General features: G+C 36.9%; 7 protein-coding genes and 1 long non-coding RNA gene across 9 annotated transcripts; 4 read left to right on the plus strand and 4 right to left on the minus strand.

Annotated features, from left to right (window-relative positions):
• Positions 1-682: 682 nt before the first annotated feature.
• Nca (neurocalcin homolog) lies at positions 683-11241 on the minus strand. Its single transcript, XM_017146699.3, has 6 exons — positions 11158-11241; positions 9788-9845; positions 1607-1706; positions 1414-1532; positions 1103-1291; positions 683-1009 (listed from the first exon to the last, which is right to left on the minus strand). The coding sequence occupies exons 3-6, from the start codon at positions 1674-1676 to the stop codon at positions 815-817; spliced, it is 573 nt and encodes a 190-aa protein (XP_017002188.1). The 5' UTR covers positions 1677-1706; positions 9788-9845; positions 11158-11241; the 3' UTR covers positions 683-814.
• On the minus strand, positions 2427-11236 carry LOC108060812 (neuronal calcium sensor 2). Of its 2 annotated transcripts, none has more exons than XM_017146701.3 (4): positions 11158-11236; positions 9788-9845; positions 2935-3063; positions 2427-2806 (listed from the first exon to the last, which is right to left on the minus strand). In XM_017146701.3, the coding sequence occupies exons 3-4, from the start codon at positions 2992-2994 to the stop codon at positions 2630-2632; spliced, it is 237 nt and encodes a 78-aa protein (XP_017002190.1). In that variant the 5' UTR covers positions 2995-3063; positions 9788-9845; positions 11158-11236; the 3' UTR covers positions 2427-2629. The 2 variants fall into 2 exon arrangements, with proteins under 2 accessions (XP_017002190.1, XP_017002189.1); XM_017146700.3 differs by lacking the exons at positions 9788-9845; positions 11158-11236 and adding exons at positions 3600-3743; positions 3813-4245.
• LOC138912909 (uncharacterized) lies at positions 5252-8849 on the plus strand. Its single transcript, XR_011418469.1, has 2 exons — positions 5252-7882; positions 7941-8849. It is a non-coding gene; the product is annotated as an uncharacterized lncRNA (long non-coding RNA).
• Positions 11242-12384: 1143 nt separating the features above from the next.
• On the plus strand, positions 12385-14051 carry fln (flightin). The gene is made up of 4 exons (XM_017146649.3): positions 12385-12450; positions 12965-13243; positions 13307-13462; positions 13523-14051. The coding sequence occupies exons 2-4, from the start codon at positions 12969-12971 to the stop codon at positions 13653-13655; spliced, it is 564 nt and encodes a 187-aa protein (XP_017002138.1). The 5' UTR covers positions 12385-12450; positions 12965-12968; the 3' UTR covers positions 13656-14051.
• Positions 14052-14633: 582 nt separating this feature from the next.
• On the plus strand, positions 14634-15666 carry Csas (CMP-sialic acid synthase). Its single transcript, XM_017146654.3, has 5 exons — positions 14634-14741; positions 14794-14984; positions 15038-15242; positions 15299-15466; positions 15524-15666. The coding sequence occupies exons 1-5, from the start codon at positions 14668-14670 to the stop codon at positions 15630-15632; spliced, it is 747 nt and encodes a 248-aa protein (XP_017002143.2). The 5' UTR covers positions 14634-14667; the 3' UTR covers positions 15633-15666.
• Positions 15667-16581: 915 nt separating this feature from the next.
• On the minus strand, positions 16582-18516 carry schuy (schumacher-levy). Its single transcript, XM_044396012.2, has 2 exons — positions 17898-18516; positions 16582-17811 (listed from the first exon to the last, which is right to left on the minus strand). The coding sequence occupies exons 1-2, from the start codon at positions 18430-18432 to the stop codon at positions 16628-16630; spliced, it is 1719 nt and encodes a 572-aa protein (XP_044251947.2). The 5' UTR covers positions 18433-18516; the 3' UTR covers positions 16582-16627.
• A 221-nt stretch (positions 18517-18737) lies between these two features.
• On the plus strand, positions 18738-20612 carry hale (hale-bopp). The gene is made up of 2 exons (XM_017146650.3): positions 18738-19105; positions 19517-20612. Exons 1-2 carry the CDS (start codon positions 18870-18872, stop codon positions 20544-20546), a joined length of 1266 nt encoding a protein of 421 aa, XP_017002139.2. The 5' UTR covers positions 18738-18869; the 3' UTR covers positions 20547-20612.
• A 700-nt stretch (positions 20613-21312) lies between these two features.
• Positions 21313-25544, minus strand: LOC108060782 (interaptin). The gene is made up of 6 exons (XM_017146642.3): positions 25465-25544; positions 24232-24454; positions 23938-24162; positions 23725-23877; positions 23529-23663; positions 21313-23466 (listed from the first exon to the last, which is right to left on the minus strand). The coding sequence occupies exons 2-6, from the start codon at positions 24312-24314 to the stop codon at positions 21453-21455; spliced, it is 2610 nt and encodes an 869-aa protein (XP_017002131.2). The 5' UTR covers positions 24315-24454; positions 25465-25544; the 3' UTR covers positions 21313-21452.
• Positions 25545-26097: the final 553 nt, after the last annotated feature.

The raw sequence follows: 26097 nt of genomic DNA on the forward strand, positions 1-26097 counted from the left end.
GCTGTCAATGAGGCACTTCTTGTCGTTTTGTATGGGAATCCGCTGTGCGCCCTTCTTGAAATCGATATTGCGAAAAACCTTTGGCCGGGCCACTCTTTTTTTTTTTTGGATCTTTTTCGTAATGAATCAAACTTCATTTTCAAATGGTTTTAAACTCTATAGCTGGTGAAGAACACTGAAAAAAATAAAAACTAAAAAAAAATGTTGATTTATTTTTAAGAAAACTAAATTTTAATTTTTTTTTACATTTTTTTATGGAAAGCTATAATAATTCTTGAGCGATTAGTGAAAACATCATAAAGATATCTCTTACCGTTCCGAAGTTATGAATTAATGAGTGAGTGCAACTTTTTCGAAAAAGTGTCAAAAATGCCATGTTTTGACCTCTATAACTCCGGTAAAACTCAAAATTTCGCAAAACCGTTCAAATGAAGTTCTTATATTTTCGTTGTGAACCGGAAAAGTAAAAAAGTTCGATGAAAATCGGACCTTCGGAACAGGGGTGGCCCACTTGGCAGATTTTGACTCTACTTTTTTTGGTTTTTTCGTATTACTTACCTTTTTACATTTCACAAATGATTTTACATAAAAGCTTCCTTTATGATCATTTTATTATGAAAAATTTAAAACCTCAACATGGGTGTTTTGGAACGGTCATAATAGATATTATTTAATATTATAATTTAATATTATAAGAATTGTTTATTATTAGAAAGAAATATACATAATGGCCATACTGAAACAAAACAATTTAATTCGCAATTACTCTATACACGTTTAAATGATTATTGCTTGCTTTTCAATAGTAATTAAGTTAATGAGACTGTGGATCACACTGTAATAATCGTACTATTGATGGATCACTTTTGGCTCCTTCTATGAACTCTTCCAAGCTTAACTTTCCATCTTTGTTTCGATCCATTTGCCGAAAGATCTTATCGGTTCGTTTTTCCGGAGTACTTTCGTCCTCTGGCATTTTCATCACCGATCCGACCATTTTATATATTGCCTAAATAAAGGAAAATAAACGTTTGCCAACATTATTAATTTTAATGACTGTAAGCAAAACCATTCATTATTAACTTGATTTTTATGGACTTACTGTAACAATTTCTAGCATTTCCTGCCGCGATATGTATCCGTTTCCATCTAGATCATACATTGAGAATGCCCATTTAAGTTTTTGCTCGAGTTTACCTCGAGATGTGACACTTAGTGCACATAAAAACTCTCTAAAGTCTATAGTGCCATCGCCGTTTGCGTCAAATGTTCGAAAAACGTGTTCTGCAAACTGAAAGAGGCATGGATAACAAAATATTAATGCAAGTAGGTAATAAAACTATCAGTAAGAAAATACAAATTTATTGATGTTAATAACAACTTTCAAAACAAGGACATCACATCTAGTTTTACCTTGCTGGCATCACCATATGGGAAGAAGTTCCCATAAATCTTCTTAAACTCCTCTACTGATAAATGCCCACTAGGGCAATCCTTAAGAAAGCCTTTATACCATTCTTGGATCTCAGCATCTACACAAAAAAACATATTTTGTAATAATTTGAATAATGCTTTACCTTTAAGATAATTTTAAATATCTACTTACCTGTGAACTCTGTGTTTTGTTTGAGATCCTCCAAAACTTCAGGTTTTAGTTTACTATTTTGCTTTCCCATTGTTGCAGAACAATTTCATTATACAGTTATCTTAAAATGCAATATAATATTTATCATTAACAACTGTATATTGGACAAACAAGGAATAGTTTCATCGGGTACCGAAGTTTAAATACCCTTGCAGACCGATTGATTACGGATAACCCAATTAAGCAGTTTGCCAATAGAGATTATTTTTCGAAATTACTGTAGTGTAAACCTTTATAAATAAGATATTTCGGAAGTCTATTGAAATGTTTATCCTAGACCCATGTAATAAATGTAAAGACCAAAAACACATTTTTAAGAACAAGTTTTAGTGGCAAATATACATAAATGCTTCTATTTAATTAAATAATTAACTATAACAGCAGTTGAAAAATATCGAAAATAACTTAATAAAGTTTCAATTACGTTATATCAAAATAAAGCGTGTCCTAAATCAAAAAAGTTTAAGCATTGAAATAAAGTTATCTATATCTAACAGATTAAAATAAGGCGCTGATAGCAAAATTACCTGAAATTACGTAAAAATATTGAAGTGGGCATTAAAGAAAAACGCACATTCATATTTATTTTAAATCTTTCTTACAATCCACTACTTAATATAGGAAAAGTGTTCCAAAAGGTTGTCATGTTTTCTCGTTGTTTCGAATGGTTAGAAGAGTATCCCATCGTTGGTGTGCCGCTATATATATACCCAGCTTTTGACCAAGCTGAGAGATATAACTACTAGAATGTCTGATTTATGTGAAATAAAAAAAATACAAATTATAAACGATACCATGACGTTGACATGATTTTTAATCTGATGATTCATTTTTTATGTATTAATTTGAATGATACACTGAAAATAGTATAATGATTTCATAGTTTTATAGTAGTTTAATTTTAGTATAAGAAATATAAATTAAATATTTATACATTTCATTACTGATTTCATCAAATACACACATATTGTAGGATATAATTGTTTATGGTGCCAACATTTTTGACAGCTCCTCATCTTGCAAGCATCCTTTCAAGAACTCATCTTGGGTTAATTGACCATCGTTATTTTCGTCCATTTTAGCAAAAATATTTTTTGCTCTTTCTTCTGCTGAATCAGCTGGACGATTAGATGAGCACGCTCCTAGCATGTCATAAATTGCCTGAGAATAAAAATATTACATTAATAGCAAAATCTTAGAAAAGCGTTCCAATAAATAGTAGTACTAAAATAGTTGGTGTATATTTTTTCTGTTACTAAAAATTCTTATAAGGTAAATTAGTTTAGTACCTGAACAATTTTGGTCATTTCTTGTATGTCTATAACACCGTTGCCGTCGACGTCGTACATTCGAAAAGCCCACTTTAACTTTTCTTCCGGTGTTCCGCTTGAAGTTACATCTATTGCGAGTAAAAATTCCTAAAAAACAAAATAATTTTTTTAAGAATTAAAACCAAAATACTACACTATAAACTAGTAAATGGCGCTTTGAAGAAATCGTTGACAAAATAAAGATGCATCAATTATTTTGGTTGATTTAATATTTAAAGTACCATGCGCGAGAGGGGCCCACAAAGTGACATAGCTATACAATAATAACACAATATGCATTCTCATCACATATACAATATACATACGATCATCCCGATTCACAAATGAGGGACATCCAAATATGTACAATCGATTTAAAAAATGCATTAAAACCACTCAAGTCAATAATCAAGTGAATGGACTCGTTCAGATCAAAGAAAAAAATAACCAATATTCTTAAATCCTGTTCAGAAATTTGTATAATATTTACCTCTGATAGGAAATATATTGTCCATAAATAAGTGATAATTGTCAACTTTTAAAACCAAACATTTGCTGTATTGAAACCAACATAATATCAAAGGAAAACTTCCATAGTAATTTCTGTACCGACAGCAACGAAAGAGTAATTGAGGCAAAATTACCTTAAAGTCAATATATCCATTTTTGTCCATATCGAATGTACGAAAAACATGGTCGCAAAACTCTTCCGCATTTCCGGATGGAAAAAACATTTTATACATATCGACAAATTTTGCTGGCGTCAATCGGCCGTTGGGGCAATCTTGCTATATTAAATAAGACGAATGTACATAATTTGAGACTTTTTTCTTTGGTGGGGTAATTGTTGTACTCACCTTAAATCCTTTGTACCACTCTTTAATTGTGGCTTCGTCATATCTCGTATGCGTTTTTAAAAACTCCATGTCTTCTTTGGTTAAGCGGTCTTTACTACTTAAGCACCCCATGTTTTCACTGCTTATAACTTTTTAGGAGCTAATTTGTTTCTATTTAGTTTTTTCTTTGTTTAAATTGCTTTGCCTGGTCTGTACATTTGACTTAATGTTTATTTCTGGACAGAAAAACTCCAAATCAATAATTGTGCTTGTATAGCATTACGTTAACGATATGTATGAATTGTGGCACGAACAAGTGATGATTGAACGAGCGACTCATTTATAAATTTTTCTTGATAATAATAAGCAAAAATGTACTTGACTATTAACTTGTATATTTCAAACCTGATGTGTACCGAAGGACTAATCAAATGGTTGAGGCGCATGCGCGGAAATTGTCTCTATACATCGATTTAGCGTCGCTTGTGAACGGTTGTGTTTACCTGTGCTCTGAGTTTTTGATTTATTTTTGTGATTTTTTTACGCAAGTGTTTTGTGTTTAGCATCTAACAAAGTTTGCCTAACAATCGCGTTAGTGTTTTAAATAGATCTCCCTGTTTAACGGGTATGTGGTTTTAGTTATTTTAACAATTTCCATTAGATTTGTTTAATATCTTGGCTTTGTTGGTGTTATTTTGCGCTCTCTAAATTTGCTCTTGTATTCTCTCTCTTTTTCTCTCTCTCTATTCCGCTCTATTTTAACTGTAATTTCGCTCTCTCGGAACCTGCCAAATATCTTGTAGACTCTTGGGTGCTTTTCTCATAGTCTCTCTCTCTCGCTTTACATTGTAACTGTTCGTTCGTTTTGTTGTTGGTGCCGCACAAGCCACGCTCAGTCGATTGAACACTTTTTCTCTCGCGCTCTCTTGCTCTCGACTTAATTCGCGATCTCGCGCTCTTATACTTTTGTGTTTTTTGCGGTTTTGGAATTTGATCCCAGTGCCAAATTTACTCGAGGTATATTTTCCACATTTTATTTTCTATTTCTTTGAATAATCTTTTTTTCCTATAAAATGGCCCTTATCTGTATGAAGAAAAGTTGTGCTCTTCCGATGTCAACCAAAGATTCTTTTATTATCTGCTGGCTCTGCGATTCGGTCATGCACGTCAAATGTGCAGGATTTACTGGCAGAGTTAAAGACTTCATTGAAATGCGTACCGGTCTCATGTGGGCATGTGAGTCCTGCAAGGAAATGACAGTCGAAATGAGCAGCTTTATGAGGCAGACTCGAGACGGACTATTAAACCTTTCACGAGTTTTCACACAGCTCAATGACGGGTTCAACTCAGTTTGCGACCAATTTAATAATAAGAAATTATTATTAACTGAGTCGCCTAAACGGAAAAAAGCCAGCTCAGGGGCGGTTAATAAGACCGTGAAACATAACAAAACTTTGAACTCGGTAGCTGCAGCAGTTCCGGTCGGTACAGGGGTAAGCGAGCCACCTGTGCCTATGGTAACAGCCAGTTCCGGAGGTGACCCTGTTTCTGGATGCCAACCTGAGCTACAGAAGTCGGTGCTGACCGTAGGTACAGTAGGAACCGCTTCTGGGTCCCAGCCGAGTGAGGTTCAGACTGCTGCTGGGGGGCGTAAGAAACTTTCAGTTGTTCCACATAGGAAGCAATTGTTTGTTTCTAGATTTACCCCGGATACCAAATCTGAGGATGTTATGGAATTCATACGTGAAAAATTCCCATCCGAGGACATTGAAGTTGAACAATTTCGATTTTCGTACGCCCGTAGGATATCTTCTTTTAAAATATTTGCTCCGCCTGATGTGTTTAATGTACTACTTTCTGAAAGCTTTTGGCTTAATGATGATTTGGTAATAAAAGAATTTGTTCCCAATAAACCGAGAACAAATAACAGGCCTCCCACTGTGCCTAATAATCGGCTTTCCACTGTGCCTAATAATAGGCCTTCCACTGTGCCAAAAAACTAACAGGTTTATTTTTGGCTTATCAAAATGTTAGAGGACTAAATATGAAGCTACCAAAGCTTTATGCTGACTCCTCTGCATTTACTGAAGATATTTTGGCTTTTACGGAGACTTGGCTGAAACCAGAGATATCTGACTCTGAAGTTTTGTCAATGAACTTTAACACCTACAGGACCGATCGCTCCCCGCGTAGGGGGGGTGGTGTTCTGATTGCCGTTACCTCTAGTTTAACATCGGAGAGGCTTAACATTCATATCCCTAACGATATTGAATTTGTTAGTGTCAAAGTTTCCATTCAATCCTTATCTATTTTTGTAACCTGCTCTTATATTCCTCCTGGCTCTGATTTAATAATTTATGAGTACCATCTGTCTGCTATAAAATCTGTTCTATCCTTTCTTTCCAACAGAGACCTTTTGATTGTTTTGGGTGACTTTAATCTCCCTAATATCTCTTGGTCTCTTCTCACTGACTCACTTGTCGCTACTCCTTTATCCGCCCATGATTTTGTGGATGGCCTTTTAGAATTATCGTTACAGCAAGTAAGCTTTATACGAAATTCATTAAATAGACAATTAGATCTAGTCTTTGTTTTAGATCCGCATGAAGTCACTGTAGCTAGAATTGACGCACTTGTTGTACCTGAAGACCAATATCATCCAACTTTGGAATTGACAATTGGCCTCCCCTGTACTGATACCCTTTCTCCTTTAGTTCCTCAAACTAAAAGGAGATGCTTTCGTAAATGTGACTATAATAAACTAAACTACATGATTTCTCAATATAATTGGACTGATTTGTACAATTGCATGGATATTGACAGTGCAACTGAACTTTTCTATAGAGTTTTAAACACTTTCTTTGACGAATGCGTACCTGACAGTCTTCCTCCGAAGCTAAACAGGCCTCCTTGGTTTAACAATGAGCTTCAAAGACTTAAAAATCTTAAATCCAACACTTATAAAAAGTATAAAAAAACGGGAAAGCCATCTGATTTTGCGAAATATGTTGTGGCTCGTTCAGATTTTAATGTTCTCAACAGTCATTGCTATTCCATGTATTTAAATCGATGTAAATTCGAGTTTTCAAATGATCCGAAGCAGTTTTATAACTTCGTTAATGCCAAGCGTAAGTCTTCGGCATTGCCTTCATCGGTACGTTTAAACTCAAAAGAGGCATCGTCGGATTCTGAAATTGCGGATTTATTTGCCGAGTTTTTCCAAACTACTTATAGTTCGGCTGCTTGGTCAAACCCTACCTACCCTAACCACTTAAATAGGGCTAATTGTATTTTTACCCCTGTAATTACCGAAAGTTCTCTTTTAAAGGATTTAGCAACAACAACGCCAACGTATTCTCCCGGTCCTGATGGACTCCCTGGGAGTGTGCTTAAGTTTTGTGCTTCAACCATTTGTAAACCGATTCTTAAACTTTTTCATTTGTCTATTTCATCATCAGTTTTTCCAACTATCTGGAAGGACTCTTTCATTATTCCACTCCACAAAAAGGGTGCGAAGGCGGATGCTCAGAATTATAGAGGCATTTCTAAATTGTCGGCAATTCCTAAAGCATTTGAATGTATTATTACTTCTCATTTGCAGCATTTATGTTCCTCGCTAATATCACCGTGTCAGCATGGTTTTGTTAAGCGAAGATCGACCACCACCAACCTTCTTGAACTATCATCTATTGTAATAAATGGATATAAGAATAACATGCAGACTGACGTTATATACACCGATTTTAGTAAGGCCTTTGACTCTGTTAACCACTCTCTCCTTTTATTCAAATTAGATCAGCTTGGGTTCCCATGTAATCTATTAACTTGGATTTCAAGTTACTTGAATGGTAGGACTCAGAGGGTTATATTTAAGAGCGCTGTTTCTAAAATGATCAACGTGACATCTGGAGTTCCTCAAGGTAGTCATTTAGGCCCTTTGCTGTTTACTTTGTTTATTAACGATCTTCCCTCTATCGTAGCTCATTCTCGTGTACTAATGTACGCTGACGATGTTAAGCTTTGTTTATCATATAAAGATGTAGGGTCCGGTTTCAACTTACAGTCAGATATTGATTGTTTTCAGGGATGGTGTGAGTACAACCTTTTAAATCTGAACTGCCTTAAATGCAACGTTATGACTTTTTACAGGGGCACTCCTACGTTTGTTAGTTATTCTCTTCAAAATACACCACTCGACCGTATATATTCAATTAACGATTTAGGTGTTCTTCTCGACCCAAAACTTAAATTTGATTGCCACATAATGGCCACTGTCAATAAAGCTATGAGTGTTTTCGGGTTTATAAAGCGTTGGTCAAAGGAATTTGATGACCCTTATACAACCAGATTATTATTTACCTCCCTTGTCCGTCCTATTTTGGAATATTGTTCTTCAGTTTGGAGCCCACAATATCAAGTGCACATCGACCGTATTGAGTCGGTGCAAAAAAAATTCCTTCTTTTTGCCCTTCGTAGTTTGAACTGGGATCAAAACGTAAGGCTACCTTCCTACCAGAGTAGATTACTATTGCTTAATTTACCTACACTTGAAAACCGTAGAATAATGCTTGGTACTATTTTTATGCAAAATCTTATAAGAGGTGATATTGATTCCGTAGAACTGGTAAACCGTTTAACTTTTAATGTTCCCGTTAGACTAACACGAAATTATTACCCTCTTAATTTGCCTCGATGTACATCAAATTTTACTCTGCATGAGCCTTTTCGTGTTCTATGTAAAAATTATAACAATCTTTATCATTTAATTTGCACTTCAACATCTATCCCCGTATTGAAAACTAAAATTTTATCTCATTTGCTTCAATCTTAGTTGTAGTATTTGTAGTATTTGGTTTCATGTCTTTTCCTCGCGAACTCGCATTTTTGCCCTAATTGATAAAGGGTCCCGCGCGTAACAAGCACGTGCTTGGTATCGTTGGGCCACTTGTTTGTACTGCTCGTAGTGCATCAACGTCCATCATTAAACATGACGATTATTGGTTAACCATATTTTCTGTACACGGTAGGACTTTTTTAAAAAAGGAAGCAGGGTTGCCACGTTCACCTACAACAATTATCAATTATTTCACTTTGTTTTCTACAATGACGTTATTATTAATTTAAAATGGCTAAATGCTAAAAAGTAAAATATTTTGAATAGAAAAATAAATTAATAGACTTTTAAAAGTTCCCCTAGTAAGGTTATTCCGCAGCGCGAAAGCTTTATATTTTAATGGCAAAATATGCTTATTGCTGTCCGCTTTTTAAGTTATTTATAAAATCAAACCAGAATTTAGAAATTTTTAATTTTTAAATCACTTTTTTATGTTATTGAGTATTATTTATAAAAATGTACAAAAAGCGATGCAGAGCTGCAAATTAAAAAGTTGTGTCAGTCAATTCCCACGTAGAACGGTTACCTCACCCTCAAAATAAACCGTTACACGAACTGCGATCCCCTCAGAAAAAGCAAAATGCCATTCTGGAGAAAGCAAAGATCAAAGATCTAATAGTGCAAACGATGAACCACGAAACAATTAAATTTCATTTAGAGCGACCGCAGTTTTAATACACTTTGTTCCATTTTTATTTAAACTTTATATTTTATACCGAAATAACAAAAAGATTGAGATACAGAAACACCGTATGACTCCATTTACATACGTTTTTTTGTGAATAAATGTTTTAATCAAAGAATAATGGGTTCTTTTGATCAATATTAAAATCATCTGCAAGGGTATTTGCATTTATTGTTTTTAATACATATTTTATTGGTGTTTTTTAAAAAATCCGAATGGGTATTTAACATGATCAGTTAGGATGATTGATTATTTTAAAGGTTTACACACACATTTGGAGAATAATTAGTACAAATCATATTTACTTAATTGGCTGCTTAAGTATTGGGTTAGTCATGCATTTTAGGCTATATTAAGCTAGGCACAAATATTATTGGTAGGATTTAATATTTGCTTATTATAAGACCGTTTACTTACATGAGATTATTTTCCGTCGACCAAGTCAAGACATTATTTACCTCTCGAGGCTAATACGCTGAAAGTAAAAAATGCACAGCTTATTAGTAAAAAGTGTTATAAAAAAACAAGTTTATAATGGTTGAAAAATAGTTTTCAACGCAAATAAATTAAATGGGGAAATTAATTGAAAGTTTGAATCGAAAAGTACCAAAATTGTAAATATAATTTTTAAAAATATTTCGAAATTGGTTTTTAATTTAGGTATTTACTACTACTTTTTGAAACCTAATTTAAGAAACGTTAGAAGGCGAAACCAGCAGAGTAATATCGATTTTGAACCCGTGATATATGGGAGCATTTTTATATACGACTTCTAATTTCGAAAATACTCCACTTAGAACTTTGCAAAAAGCTGAATGCTTGCCAAACTAAAACGAAATTAAATCTACCAATTCGGTAAGGTCAGGGTCAATGCAAAAGTAATAGGCTGATTTAAGATATTTTATTTCCTTATTGGACTTATTGAATATATTCCACTTTCGAGTGCGTATTTCAAAAGTGCGATTGAGAACAAGGCTAATATAGCATTTGGGTCACTTGCTGAGGCCTGTTTTTTCCATTGCTAGTTACTACTCTTTAAGGCGGAAAGTGCGAATGCGAAGCCAATGCAATTTTAAATCTCCCTTCATGATGAATACGCCGAACGAAATGGAATTTTTGGCACACGCATACGCCTGCGTGTCACGTGGGGAAAACACGGCCCGCGCCTATAATTTTTTTGCCTTCCCAGAGTTTGGTGTTATGGCCTTTTTTTTTGCATATAATATTCACACACTCAATCGGGTTAAGTTTCAGATAAAAGGAAAAAAAAAACTTGGCACTTCCGAACGAACTAGGCCGAACCGAATATTCCCCATAGTTAGTTCAAGCAGGGGTCTCCACTTTCCGATGGTTTGGGTGGTCCAAGCGACCACACGTTTTAACTCCCAACGGGGATTGGATTCTCGTTCTCGATACAACGCCGTCTTACATAAATTGACACTATTTTCGCTCGGGCATTTAAATGCATTAATATAACCGGCTCGAAATGGTGGGGCCTTTCAATTTAAATAAAGTAGTTTGTTGTTTGTCCATATGTATGTATCGAATTTGTTTGTCACATGCCACATGCCCTCAAAATATCCAGAATAAACGCCATCAACGCACACATATTTTTTATTTTCCATATAAATTCGTCCTAAATTGTTATTTTTGATATTTATATGTATGTATGTACTTCAGTGCACATATATACATATGTACACATACAGTATATGCACGCAAAATGTGTGTATAGCCCAGATCTCTCGGGTTTCGGGTGCCTCCATGGGCGTAGCAGCGTTTATTACCTGAACAAAACTGACACATTGATTGTGGGCACATTTCTGCCTCCCGCTAAATTAAACAGTACCACTTTTTGCAATAAACTTATTCGACCAAAACACAATCAATACAACAAATTTAGGGGTGGCCAGTGTGTCACTTTGGAAATATACTCTTAATACCATTTTAATCATTGGAAATGGTCACGCTGAAAACATCGATACTAATATCGATTCTTTTGATCTTGGGAAAATATCCATCGATGGTTTCACTCCGGTTTTGGCGCACTTTTTAAAAGTTATAAAGTTATTCCGGCCTGTTCCAGTTTTCACCCGGAAGTGAATTTGATTTCATGCTAGCGGATTTAAGTCCGCCTGTCAAATGCTTGGCGGAAAGTTACCATGTGAATTTATCGGAAGTTAACAGAGTAACATCGAGGGATATTTAAATCCTTGCAATTCTTTCGGAAGTGAGTCCTGGAACTGGTCTAAGAAATTCGATTCCGTGTGAATCTTTCGGAAGTGAAAACTAGAACAGGGCCGATTAACTTTACCACAATCAAAAAATACTTCTTGTATTGATGCCAGGATTTTTTTTAAGAGTTTAATAAAATAATAGAAACAATATTCGAATAAGTTATCAGGGAATTTTGAAAGTATAGAGCTTAAAAATATTAATTTAATGAGTAAAAAAATATAATAAGAGTCTATTTATAGAAACAAATATTTTGAATAAGAGTAAAAGATCCTTTAAATTTGTAAATAAAACAAAAACGTTTTTTTAGAAATCAAAAACTAAAAACAATGTTTTTTCTAAAATTGTATCATTCGTTTTTATTGTTTTTAGAAATATAAATATGACAAGACCACAAGAATATCCAATAAGTCAAAATTAACGGAAGTATAAAAAAAATTGTCACTAATTAATACCAACTATTTAAGTACAAGTTTACTATACTAAGAGCCCATTTGTTCGCATCCTTAATAAAATCTATTAAAATATATACAAAATATGTAATGGAATGCCACTTGAAATTGAAACCTGGGGCAAACGCTTTATCTATCCAAAAATAGACATGATCTTTCCGTTTTACATTTTCACTATAATTGTAGGACTCAGCTGATTGTTGCGGTATATACATAGGTGTTAATAGTGATTTGGCCAATTAAATTTAGTATGTGTGTATGTATGTCAACCTTTGTATATAGATTCTGCTTTTCGATATATTTAGATTAAGTTTTCTAAGTGCATTTGTTTCGAGCAGCAGTTCGATCATTTAGTCTTTTTTCTTTTATATCAGTATAAACACTATAGTAAAGGTATTATCGCTAAATTTTCTAGTGAATCCTGTGCTAGGTGATAGAAAATCAATGCGATACCCTTGCCCAAAACATATCAAGACGTCTTTGCTATTTAGTTAATCACAAGGATTAAAATATGTCTTGATGCTTTCAAAAAAAGTCCTTTAATATCTGTGATTTTAATTATTTAATATTACTTTCCTTCAAAGATCAAGTAATTTAATTCGATCAAAATAAAAATAGAATTTAAAATTATTCTGTTTAACGAATGATGTAACTGTTGGACTTAGATGCATTGAACCATTTAAATCGTCCTGAATTCGAAACATTTAACGAAAGGCAAACTATTTGGGTGTCCTAAATAAGAAATTGAATTTAATTGGGAAAACATTTTATTTTTAAACGAAGATGCAGTTGAGATTGTGCAATATTATGCAACTGTAAAAAGGTCACCGTGTAATGAAAATACAAAGAAAAATAAGTCTTGGTTCAATAGAATTTATTGACTTATAAACCCCATCGGTAATTCCAGTAATATGGCAGACGAAGAAGATCCATGGGGTTTCGACGACGGCGGCGAGGAGGAGAAGGCGGCTTCATCATCGAACCAGGCATCCAATGCGGGAACTCCGGCCCCACCCTCGAAGGCACCGAGTGTGGCATCCGATCATAAGGCTGATAGCGTGGTGGCTGGCACTCCGGCCGGCGAGGAGGCAGCTCCGGAGGAAATCGAAGAAATCAAAGCGCCTCCACCTCCGCCAGAAGATGATGGCTACAGGAAACCGGTGCAGTTGTACCGACACTGGGTCAGGTTGGTATTTCCCCAGTAATTAACCCATTAATCTTCCAATCTTATGCAATCGCGTACTTGCAGGCCAAAGTTTCTCCAATACAAATATATGTACAACTACAGAACCAATTATTATGATGATGTAATTGACTATATTGACAAAAAACAAACTGGAGTGGCACGGGAAATACCAAGACCTCAAACGTGGGCGGAACGTGTCCTGCGCACACGAAATATCAGGTATTAAATATTATCAAATAACGAAAAATAAAATATATTTTATTTATTCCTTATCTCTAGTGGCAGTGACATTGATTCCTATGCACCTGCTAAGAGGGACAAACAATTAATTCAAACACTGGCTGCCTCGATAAGAACTTATAATTACCACACCAAGGCATATATCAACCAGAGATATGCGAGTGTCCTTTAGTAAGCACACTTTACTGTAATAATAGAACCGTTATAAAAGATGAATACTCGTAGCTATAAAAAAAGTAATATCATTTTTAAAAGATCTATACACGTAGTCAGTCAGTAAGCGTTTGTATATCTGCGCACCTCCGAGTCCCGAATCGACCTTATATAATGACGATCGGGAAACACTTTTCAAGAAACGAAGAATCTATTTTGTATATTTTCTTACACGCGTAATTTCTGTTAATATATTTTTATATATATTAATATATATTAACACAACTTACCTCTCAATACATGGTATTTTTAAGGTTATTTACTTGAGTTTTAGCAAAGTAAATAAATTAAAAAACTTATTTATATTGTAAAGCCTAAAATAAAAAACTGTGCAATAAATAAAAATAAACAATCACTGTCGTTTTATTAGTATTAAAAAAAATATATATAATTTTTTTAATGGGGAATCTAATTAACCTTGAAACAATTTTGCTTCACTTAATATCATTACATCACCGATTTTCTTAAGAAATAGTAATAGTAATAGTAAAATCAATTTAAGATATCAAGATTTCTGTATTTTCTGCAGACAAAGATTAAGTAACATCCGCATGGGTGAACCGTCAAGTCAGTACTACTCTCCATGGCCGAGTAATAGAAGTTCGTAATAGTCCAAAGTCCACATATATAAGGTACAAATACAGAGTTTATTTATGCTCACCCTAATAACACACAATAAAGTAAATTAAGCTATTGTGTGCGTTTGAATTACATAGTAGAAAATTCAGAGTGGACAAGTAAAAAGCTTTTAAAAAAGGTTTTAAATTTCAAATTAAAAACTTTAAATACATAAAATCAAAAGCTAAAACATTTAGTTAATAAAAAGTAAACTCTTCAAATATTTTTTCGTTCTTATATTATTCTTTACTTTACAATTTAAACGCAGTGGCTCACCCTAACGATTACTTCCCTATGGGCAACATGTTTTCCTTTTCATTTTTATTCAAACCTGATCTACAAAGCGCAACGCAATGATAAAACTGAAATCCGTGATTTTTCTTATTTTTCTTGTTTTTGTTTTTGAAACCGACTGTACAGAGTTATGGTAAGTTAAATATGTACCCCATGATATATAAGTAATACTTAATTTTTTCCAGTTTGAAAAATGACATTCATGCATTAATTTTAGCCAGAGGAGGAAGCAAAGGCATTCATCTGAAAAACCTAGCTGAAGTTGGAGGATTGTCACTTTTGGCCCGCACAATTATAACGATTAAAAATTCATCATGCTTTAAACACATTTGGGTTTCCACAGACGACAAAAGAATTGCCATCGAAGCGCAAAAGTGTGAGTTTTGAATAGGTTACTTGGAATCAGTCTTCTTAAATTTTAATTTTCAGATGGTGCTATTGTTCATCGTCGACCTGAGAAATTCGCTAGAGACGATACTCCTTCCATTCATGCGATTACGGAATTTTTAGAAGTGCATAAGAATATTGAAGACTTTGCCCTGTTTCAGTGCACATCCGTGTTTCTAAAAACGAAATACATTCAAGAAGCTGTTAAAAAATTTGAGACTCATGACTGCGTATTTGCAGCTAAGAGGTAAATTTTATGTTTTTAATAACACCATCTTAAACCTAATAAATACTTGGTTTTAGATCACATTATCTCCGATGGAAAGAGGTGGATGATGAACTTATTCCAGCGGAATTTGATTTAAATGCCAGACCAAGACGTCAGGATTGGAAGGGAGATATAGTGGAAACGGGAATGTTTTATTTCTCAAGAAGGCAGCTGGTGAAGAGCGGATTGTTACAAAACAATAGGTAATAACTGTTTTGAAAAATATGTATTCAAAACTATTTATAATAATTCCTTTTCAGGTGCTCAATTGTAGAGATCGATGTCAAAGACGGTTTGGAAATAGACTCAAATCATGATCTTACATTGGCGAAATATATTTTAAGCAGTGAAACGAAAACGGATTTATAAATATACAAATTATTTTTATACCCTTGCAGAGGGTATTATGATTTCAGTCAGAAGTTTGCAACGCAGTGAAGGAGACGTTTCCGACCCCATAAAGTATATAGATTCTTGATCAGCATCACAAGACGAGTCGATCTAGCCATGTCCGTCTGTCCGTCTGTCTGTTTCTACGCAAACTAGTCTCTCAGTTTTTGAGCTATCGGGACAAAACTTTCGCAAAAGTCTTCTTTCAATCGCAGGTAGTATATATGTCGGAGCCGACCGGATCGGACAACTATATCTTATAGCTCCCATAGGAACAATCGGAAAAAAAAACTTAAAAAAATTCTAGCTTCGGTGTTTTTTGAAATATTACCTTCTACTTTTGGGGATGTTATTTTTTAAATATTTCTGAATTTCGAATTAATTATTTAAAAAATCGGACTACTATATCATATAGCTGCCATAGGAACGATCGGAAAATTAATGGAAAAGTAATAGGAAATAAATTCTAGCTTCTTTGGTTTTTATTGTATTATCTTCTACTCTAGGATATGACTCTTTTTAAATATTTCTGAATTTCAATTTTAATTTAATCAAAATCGGACGACTATATCATATAGCTGCCATAGGAACGATCGGAAAATTAATGGAAAAGTAATAGGAAATAAATTCTAGCTTCTTTGGTTTTTATTGTATTATCTTCTACTCTAGGATATGACTCTTTTTAAATATTTCCGAATTTCAATTTTAATTTGATCAAAATCGGACGACTATATCATATAGCTGCCATAGGAACGATCGGAAAATTAATGAGAAATATTAGAAAATTGAACATTTTTGCGATTTGTTAATTAATAGGAATGATCTGCAAGGGTATATAAGCTTCGGCTGGCCGAAGCTAGCTTCCTTTCTTGTTGTTTTTATCTTTAATATATTAAAATTTAAAGTCCCTTGGAAGATGTTTTGTATATTTGTTTATCGCTTAATTTATTATTATTTGTTTAAAAATATATAGTTTAATTAGTTCCAATATTTGATTTAATATTTTTTGCGGGCCAGGCTATCACCGAGGTATAGCGACTGATTCGCTTGGTCAAAAGTCGTGGCATTATAGCGGTTCTTATGGGTCTCAGCACCAAGCAAGTCTTTCCAAATCGAGCCACATACAATGAGGTGCAATTGGAATTGGTCATTGAAGTTGCAGCACCTCCAATCGATCGAGGTGCCTCATTGCTCGATTTATTTTTGTTTTCTTGATCAACTTGGTACTTAAACATCTCCTTTGTCTGTGTTTTTGGAATCTCACTTGGCTTCTTGCTAAATATATGCTTAACTCCATCACAATTGATCGGTTTTTCAGTGGCTTTCAATACCTTTACTCCTTTGGATGGCGGATTAGGTGGCTGATTTGGTTTTAGGGGGCAGCAAACACAAGGAGGTTGTTGCTGCTGCTGCTGCGATTGGTACATCTGTTCGTGGTTCAGGAACCCTGGACAATGGCAACAGGGATGATGGGGATATGGATGCATCCTGAAGGGGGAGCAATGGTTGCAGCCAAAACCCCCAGCAATCGGAATATTTGGTTGCTGCTGCTGCAGTGCGCAGTTCGAAGTTACCATTATGGGATGTATCGTGTGCTGACTGCATTGCCCGCCAAATCTCATCGAAGGATCCGATAAAGGACAACAGGATCCGCTATTTGGAAAGCTATCCGGTGGTTTCAACATGCAGCAGTTGCTGCCATAAACCGCATTTGGAAACTGACAGCAACCATTGGCCATCATCGGCATTTGACAGACTTGCGTTGCCCTTGGCGGACAGCAATTGCTGCAGCTGCAGCAGGAGCAACACGACATGTTGCTCGGCGCAGCACTCAGGAATTGCTGGCAAGGATACATCACAGGACTGTTGGACGTGGCTCTCGTCTGATTCAGAGGTAAGAAACTGATGGTCACATACGGAGAATTATTGCCGAGGGGCTGCTGATGTTGCTGCTGTGGCTGAAATTGCTGCTGTGTCGGGTAATGTTGCTGCTGTTTCTGCTGATATTGCTGCTGTTTCTGACCACGCAAACTGTTGTCAGCTTTTTTTCTTGTTTCAGAAACCAATTGCGTTTGCTTAGCGTTTAAGGCAGACAGTTTTTGTCGAACTTGAGCTGCCGTTCGCATGGATAACTTCCGAAGAGGTGGTACTGCATTATCTACGGATAATGTGAATGATAATTAGAAGTCCCTTACGAGGAAACATAATAAAATAAACTTAAAATAAATATTATAAATATTTTACCTTTAAGCTCGGTATTTGTGGATGCCATACTCTTATTGGGACAACTTTCTCCTGTCTCAGCTTCAACTTGGGTACTTTTCTGGTCTTGGTCTAACTTGGGTTGCTCCAGATCTTGTTTAATACGATCTCTGGCCAAAGCATCTTCGAGAACCACGAATGAAGGCCTATTTGCCAGATCTTTATTGCAGATCTTTACGAAACGGGGCAAAACTTCGGTTTTCGTCGTTTCTTCTGGCACTTCGACATTAGTGTTGATCTTCTCGGGAGTTTTAGATGGACTATCAACGGTTTCATTGGAATCCTCTTTAAGAACGGCTATGCTGAAGCGCTGCTTCTTAGACACCGAAGGCTCGTTCGTCGATGTGGAGTCATCACTGCCTATTCCATTTTGTTCAACTTTGGAGTCTGGATTGTGGGAACTAATTTCGATTAGTCCATCACTTCCCACGGTTATCACAAAACAGCACTTGGATGCGGGTTCCTCAGTAGGTTTGGTCTTTTGCCCCGAGGATTCACTGTTGTTTTGGGATTCCATTTTCGACAAATTTTGGTGTTCTATCCGGGAGGGTAAAAAGCTGGGGTGAACTTTTTCTACATGCTGTTTATGTTTTTAATGTCATTAAATTTAATTGTCAAAATAAAAAGAACTTCCAAACGAATATGTAATGCTAACTTGATTATTACATGCATCTAGCAATAATTTCTGGTTATAAGATTAGTTTGGATGATTAAATACACTGTTTATTAATTTTTATAGCATACCATAAAGAGCATTAAATCTTTTATTCCGATATTTCTAATAGATCAAACACTTACTATAAAATCCGGGATTAAACCCAGTCATCAGTATTGTTCAATCATACGTTTTTAAAAAGTTCTACACTTTTTGTGGCTTAGCATGTACAAAATTGTAATATTCTGGAGTTAGCCACTTTAAGTGGTGAGCACTGTAGCCAAATTGGAGAGTTCAAGATGTTTTGCACGGAGAGCTGTGAACATGGATGCAATGCAACGTCCTCGGGAAAGGTGATACCCAGTGGAAATGCAAATGGAAATGCCTTGCCGTCGCAAACGAATCCCCAGCAGCAGTTCAACATGTGCTATGCTCCACTGTCGATGCAGTCTAACAACGAGGTGGCTTTCAAGTCGGAGGTGGAGCCACCGCGGGTGGGAATGTGCTTAGTCACCGAATGTCCCGAGGGTCTAAGGTAGGCTGAAAACTTGAGTAAAATTAGTAAAGATATTTCTGCAATTATTTTAGAATTTTAATAGAAGTTAACATATTACATTTATTAAATGACAGTAAGAAAGTAAGAACTCCTAAATTAAAGAAAACTACATTTAAATAATTTATATTTACAAATTCAAAATAGACCAGTATGGCGATAGGATAGAATAATATAAGTATTCCAATATTTAATTATACTGCCGAGTTTTCATAACTCAGTAAATCAAATTCGTTTTAGTTGTATTGTAGTGTAACAGAGAGGCATTTAAATACTATTTAAGCTGGTAAAATAAATTGTAAATCGAAGTTTTCATGACTCGGAAATATTTCTAATTGGTACAATAGTATTTTTACTATACATCTTTATTTTCATATTTCTATAACTTTTCAGCATCGACTGCAACGTACCCCTGCCCAACTCCTTCAATTTGGATGAGTACAAGAATCAGATGATCTGCTCCAGCTGTTCGCAGTTCAATGGGGGCTACTTGGACAGTTTCTGCCCGCCACAAACAGGGACAACTAGTCCCATTCCCATTACCAATCCGAATCAGAATCAAAATACCAACTCTAATCCCGTCCAGTCGCCTGCTTGCAGCTTTCAGTGCCAGCAGTGTTGTCCCATTGGAGGAGCATGCTGTGGATACGATTCGCTATCTACTCCAAAAGCTCCAGTGCCAAAACCATCGGTGACTCATCGACAGGAAGGACCTCCGGTGATGACTCCACATTGCCATTCAGGACCCTCTTTGTGGCCGCCCATCTTTTGCTTGACTACACCCAATTCAGATCACACGCCCGTTTACTTTTGCAGCCTGATTCCAGTGCCCCAATCCTGGAACTTGTTACCAGTGGCGGTATCGCAGCCCTTGCCGCCGCAGCAGCTGATGACGAGTCCTGCACAGGACTCGCAGCTGCCGGCGCAGCAATTGTTGCGATACGACCTGCCCTTCAACCGCCTGCTGTCCGAATTGCGAAGGGAACGGGAACTCCAGATTCCAACCCAACCCCTGGCCTTCCAGCTCTATGCGCCCGCTGTTAAGTTTCTGGATCAGCCAGGAGCCAGGAGTCCGGCGAAGAAAGATTCTCCTGATCCTCTGGTACCAGCTCCTTGTGACCCAGAACCGCCATCGGGAGCACCATCTCCCCAATCACCGCCTGTAGGATCTCCCTCCTCTGTGGGTTTGCCCCGAGCCCGTTCAGCCAGTCCGAAGCGCAGTCGATCCTGCCTCCGGAACAAGGATTTGTGGCCCAGTGGTGGCGCCACCCCCAGCCACGCCCCCTATCCCTCGGCCGCCCAACACGGAGCTGGCAACGTGTGCATGAAGTGCGGAAACTGCTGGCACTGTCCGCGCTGCAGTTGCTCCAACTGCTTCTGGCATCCCGGCTTGGTGCGAACTCCTCCCAGGGACAGTAGATAGAAAGAAATATTATTTAAGTCTGTTTATTAACCTTGAGGAAAATAAAATGGGTATTTACTTTGGATAGCAGTGATACCTTTTTTAATAATTGTATTATAGTAGGTACAAACTAACATCCGTTAATTGTTATTTTACTTAGCTACAAAGCCATAATATTTAATACAATAGGTTGCAATATTCAGTTTAAAAATATTTAAAGGCAAGGTATCTCTTTAACCATTTATAAATTTAGTAAAAAAGAATTTAGTATTTAAAAAAACTCGAGTCCCGATAAAGTTCTCAATAGTAAACATAGGTCGATTAAATCACTAATAGATATTTAAAATAACTATAAAAATTGTATTTGTATTTTGAAAATACGTATTAATGAAAAATAAACTTTTTAAATGTAATATAAAATTAAGAAACTCAAGATTTTTTATACATTAAATCATATTAAATAGATTAAATCACTAAAGCTGTTTAACAAAACTATAAAAATTATATTTGTATTTTTAAAATACTCATTAATGGAAAAATAAACTATTTAAATTGAATATAAAATTAAGAAACTCAAGATTTTGTATACACTTACAGATAGTTCCTCGATTGGATGATCTAGTAATCCCAGTTTGCATAATAACTACGTAGAATATTATTATTATTTTTATCTGCCAGTAAAGCCAATCGAAGCTGATAGACTTTAACCTCTCTAAAAAGTGAATGAAAGTACGTTTAAAACAAGTTTAACTTTTTATTTGGTCTTAACTTATTTACAGTATTATATAATTATTTTAAAGTCATAAAAAAAGTAAGGACATAAATGAGCCATATTATTTGTTTTTTTTTTCTAACAATTAAGCTTGTACACTCTTAAAAAATTCCTACTTAAATCACAAGTAAGCACGTTTCGGCAATTAAACGTAATTATCTCTCAGCACGCATATTCATAAAGCTGGCGACATAATTCGTCATGACAGAGGTTATTCCAAAGTGTTCGTTTCTGGGCTGATGGGCTTGCGACTGCGACTGGGCAGCAGGTGGATGGGGATGTTGACTCATCTGCGGGTTCCTCTGGAGCTGCATGATCTCGGCAGCCGGTGGCAGAGTCATCGCTCTCAATTGGGCCAAGGGATAGGGATCGGCGTTTACCCGACGATGTCTGACTTTTCTGGAATTTGGACTGACTTCAGTGGAGGTCCTATTGGATTGGCAATATGCAGAAGGCGGTGGCAGGTGCAGTCTTCTCTGCAACTCGGTTGCATTGTAATTCTGATCCTGCTGATCGTGATAGGCTTGAATTCGCTGTTGAAAGACCATCGATTCCTGATGATAGGCTGGCATAGTTGGGTAAACATAGGCTGGTGGATCGTAGAGGAACGAAGGCTGCATATATGGCTCCTGATTGGGATGATGATGCGGCTCCTGGCTGTGCGGATGATGATGCATAAAGTGCTGCTGTTGCTGCTGCTGCTGTTGGGATTGCTGTTGCACCAGCAATTGTTGCTGCTGCTGCTGCCAGGACCAGGCCAAAGCCTGCTGGTCGGCAATCCTCAGCTCCAGAGTCCTAAGATCCGATCTCAGTTGGCGCTGCAGTTGCTCTCTGTCCGCCTTCAGTTTCTCCTCCAGCTTCTTCAGCTGCTCCATTTTGGCCAGAAACAGGCGCTTCTCCTCGGCATGCTGACGCTCGCAGGTGTGTCGTTCGTCCAGGAGCTTCTTCAGGGATCTGCCCAGCTGATGCAGTTGGTCCTCCTCCCGGCACTTGATCCTCTGGTACATGACCCTCATCTGCTGCAGCTTGTCCTCCGCCTCGTGCCGATGTTGCTGGTAAATAACCTCCTGTTGCTGTTGGCTCGACGACGATGGATGATGCAGTTGCTGCTGCATATATTGCTGCTGCAGGTGCAACTGTTGCTTGTGGAATGTTTGATTCGTTTGTGGATTCCACTGAAGACTCTGCTCTTGAGAAGGCTCAATAAACTGTTGTTGCCGGAGATTTTGATTTACCCGATCCACGGCGTTGTTATTGGACTGAATGGATTGACACAATTCCTGGCTGCACAAATTGGGCTGCACAATGTGATGCATTAGCTGCTGACGCAGTACGGAACTAGTTGATTGACTGGGATCTTCGGGGGTAAAGTTATGGGCAGGCACATCTTCTTCAACTGGCTCTTCTGTTGGAGTTTCATTGGTTAACTGGTTCTGGGGTTCAGGATAATTAATTATGACTGATGGCTCCTCTTGATGGTTCTCCACTTCTGGGGGCTGTTCAATCTCAGGATCAGGAAGTGCCAGCTCCTCCACTTCCTCATTATTCGCCTCACAAAAGCCCACTTGAATTTCTGGCTTCGTAAGCTCCATCTTAAAGTCCAGAACCTCTTGATCGGGACTGTGCCAGCACAAGTAGGGATAGTGTCGACGCTTGCTCGTTTTTATCACACTTTCCCGCTGGCTCTGCAGAATTCTTCGGTTCTCCTCCTCCAACGGATCGTTCGGGTCGACTTCCTTCTTCACCAAATCGAACAATATAATGCTGATTTCCTCGTCGTCGGGCAGTTGATTCTTCACCTCTTCACTTTCTGCCCCCAAATCGGGCATATTTAGGGGCAGCTCCTTGGGATTTTGGCATTCCTCGGATGGATCATCCATGAACTCTTCCACTTTGATGTCCGCCTGGCAGTCGTTGGTTTCGGATTCATTATGGGGTTGATTCAATGTCGGTTGGTAGTCCTCCCGAACCTTTTTCATTTGTTTGGCCACGTAGCGAGGTCGACCGGAACCCACGGGAAATTTCAACATTCGCAGGTGATATTCCCGGTTCTTGGCGTATCTACTCAGGCTCCTTGTGCGCTGCTGAAGTTCACTGCGCGCCAGTTCTTTGGGTATGAAGAGCAGCTCGTTGGAATACACACTTGCTCTCCGCTTTTTTGTCTCGGCTCTAGAAATAAATTATTTTTAAATAAACTTAAAATTGTAACCAACTTTTAAATTTATTCTTACATGGACAACGAGTGCCTTTCTTCTAGAACAAGGGGTCTTGTGGTATCTTCTTTCGCTGGACTAATTATTTCTGTTTGAATTTCTAGTGGCTCCTCGGGATTATCTTCTTTATCTATTTTATTTTCCTGCAGATCTCTAAAAATAAGTATTTTTAAAAATGATCTCCATATTATATCCGTATTTCCGTTAATCTTACATGAATAGCGAAAGCCCTTCCTCGCTTGTTGGACTACTTATTTCTGTTTGATTTTCCTGCGGTTCCTCTCGATTATCATCACTTTTTGAACTATCTATGTTTGTTTTAGTGTTCTGAATATCCTTGGCCTCTGTGATGTCTGGATCATCGTCTCTAAAAATGAAGAACTGTAAAGTTATTTCTAAATTATATCTATATTTCAGTTAATCTTACATTGAAAGCAAGAGCCTTTCCTCGCTCTTCGGATTATTTGAATCCTCTTGATTATCTTCCCTCGTAGGACTGCTGATATCTGTTTGATTTTCCGTCAGATCCTTGGGCTCTGCAATGTCTGTACTAACCGCTTTTTGGTTGATATCTTCTTGCTTCTCTATACTCTCAGGTTTGCAGTCAACTTCCCCTTCATGAGCTTGACTTATAGGCAAATTATCTTGAGTTCTTCAGATACAAGAAAGCAGATTAGTGAAAATACAGAGGTTATTATTTAATTTTTATTTTCAACCTTACCCGTCAATAGCCGCCTGGTGCTCACTCATAGGTTCAGGTTCAGACTCAGACAGAAACTCGGATTCTGATTCGGACACGACCATGTCGTGCCAAGAACTGCCAGTGGGCAGCTATCCGTTTCCTTATTATAAATGAAACTTGTATACAAAGGCCTAGTTATTGTTCGACTGTGGTATCGAATGGCTGGTTTAGGCTTTTAGATTTCGTGGGCAAAAGTGGAGAACTGTAAATAGAAAATTGGTAGAAAAATGCTGGGTAAATAAAGATTTTCCTTTCCTTGAAAGTAGAGTAAAAAAACAAGAAAGGAAGCTAGCTTCGGCCAGCCGAAGCTTATATACCCTTGCAGATCATTCCTATTAATTAACAAATCGCAAAAATGTTCAATTTTCTAATATTTCTCATTAATTTTCCGATCGTTCCTATGGCAGCTATATGATATAGTCGTCCGATTTTGATCCAATTAAAATTGAAATTCGGAAATATTTAAAAAGAGTCATATCCTAGAGTAGAAGATAATACAATAAAAACCTAAGAAGCTAGAATTTATTTCCTATTACTTTTCCATTAATTTTCCGATCGTTCCTATGGCAGCTATATGATATAGTAGTCCGATTTTTTAAATAATTAATTCGAAATTCATAAATATTTAAAAAATAACATCCCCAAAAGTAGAAGGTAATATTTCAAAAAACACCGAAGCTAGAATTTTTTAAAGTTTTTTTTTTCCGATCCTTCCTATGGGAGCTATAAGATATAGTTGTCCGATCCGGTCGGCTCCGACATATATACTACCTGCAATAGAAAGAAGACTTTTGGGAAAGTTTTATCCCGATAGCTCAAAAACTGAGAGACTAGTTTGCGTAGAAACAGACAGACGGACAGACGGACAGACGGACAGACGGACAGACGGACGGACAGACGGACAGACGGACAGACGGACATAGCTAGATCGACTCGTCTTGTGATGCTACTCAAGAATATATATACTTTATGGGGTCGGAAACGTCTCCTTCACTGCGTTGCAAACTTCTGACTGAAATCATAATACCCTCTGCAAGGGTATAATAATACCAAATTAATATTGTTATTGGCTCTACATTCCTAAAATAAATTAATTACTTTACTTTATAAAATTGTTAAAATTTTGCTACTAAACCTATATAAATATTTTAAAATTGAGTAGTTATAATATTTAATAACATAATAACATTTAATGAGATTGTATATGCTCACCGCCCCACTGTATTTGTCCAACCATTTGAAAATCAATCCAGCTTGTCGGATATCACAGCATAGCATAATTTAGATACATTTGTAAACAGGAATCGAACTAATCAACAAACAAATCTCCATTAGTCAATAACCCCATCCGCCAGGATTTCGCGGTGGTTTCGATTTCAATTTCAATTTCGTGTTTGGGCTCCTCGATGTCGCGACGAAAGCGAATGAGAATGCCGGTGGAGAACCGAACCGCGCAAGTGTTGGGTTGCACATCCGAAAAGTGAATGAATGCAAATGAAATTTGCTAATAATACGAGAATTACATGGCCCGCAGGGCGATAAAAAGCAAGCCCCACAAGCTCCTGACCGGCAATTATGGGGCATTGGAGGGGCCGAAAGACCGCCGACCGCCAACAGATATCACTGGGCAGATATAAGCACAGGCACCTCCTATCCTATCCTATTCTATCCTATCCACCCGAACTGAACCCACCCCGTTTATAACGCTGACCGGCCGCATAACCTGGGTCAACCTGGACGAACTAAGTAAACTAAGGACACGTCAGCGGCGGTCAAGTGACGTGGCCACATTCAATTCCCTCACCTATAATTGGAATTGTAACTTTATTTTTATACGCCGGTCAG

This window comes from Drosophila takahashii, chromosome 3L (assembly GCF_030179915.1).
Source record: "Drosophila takahashii strain IR98-3 E-12201 chromosome 3L, DtakHiC1v2, whole genome shotgun sequence".
NCBI lineage: Eukaryota > Metazoa > Arthropoda > Insecta > Diptera > Drosophilidae > Drosophila > Drosophila takahashii.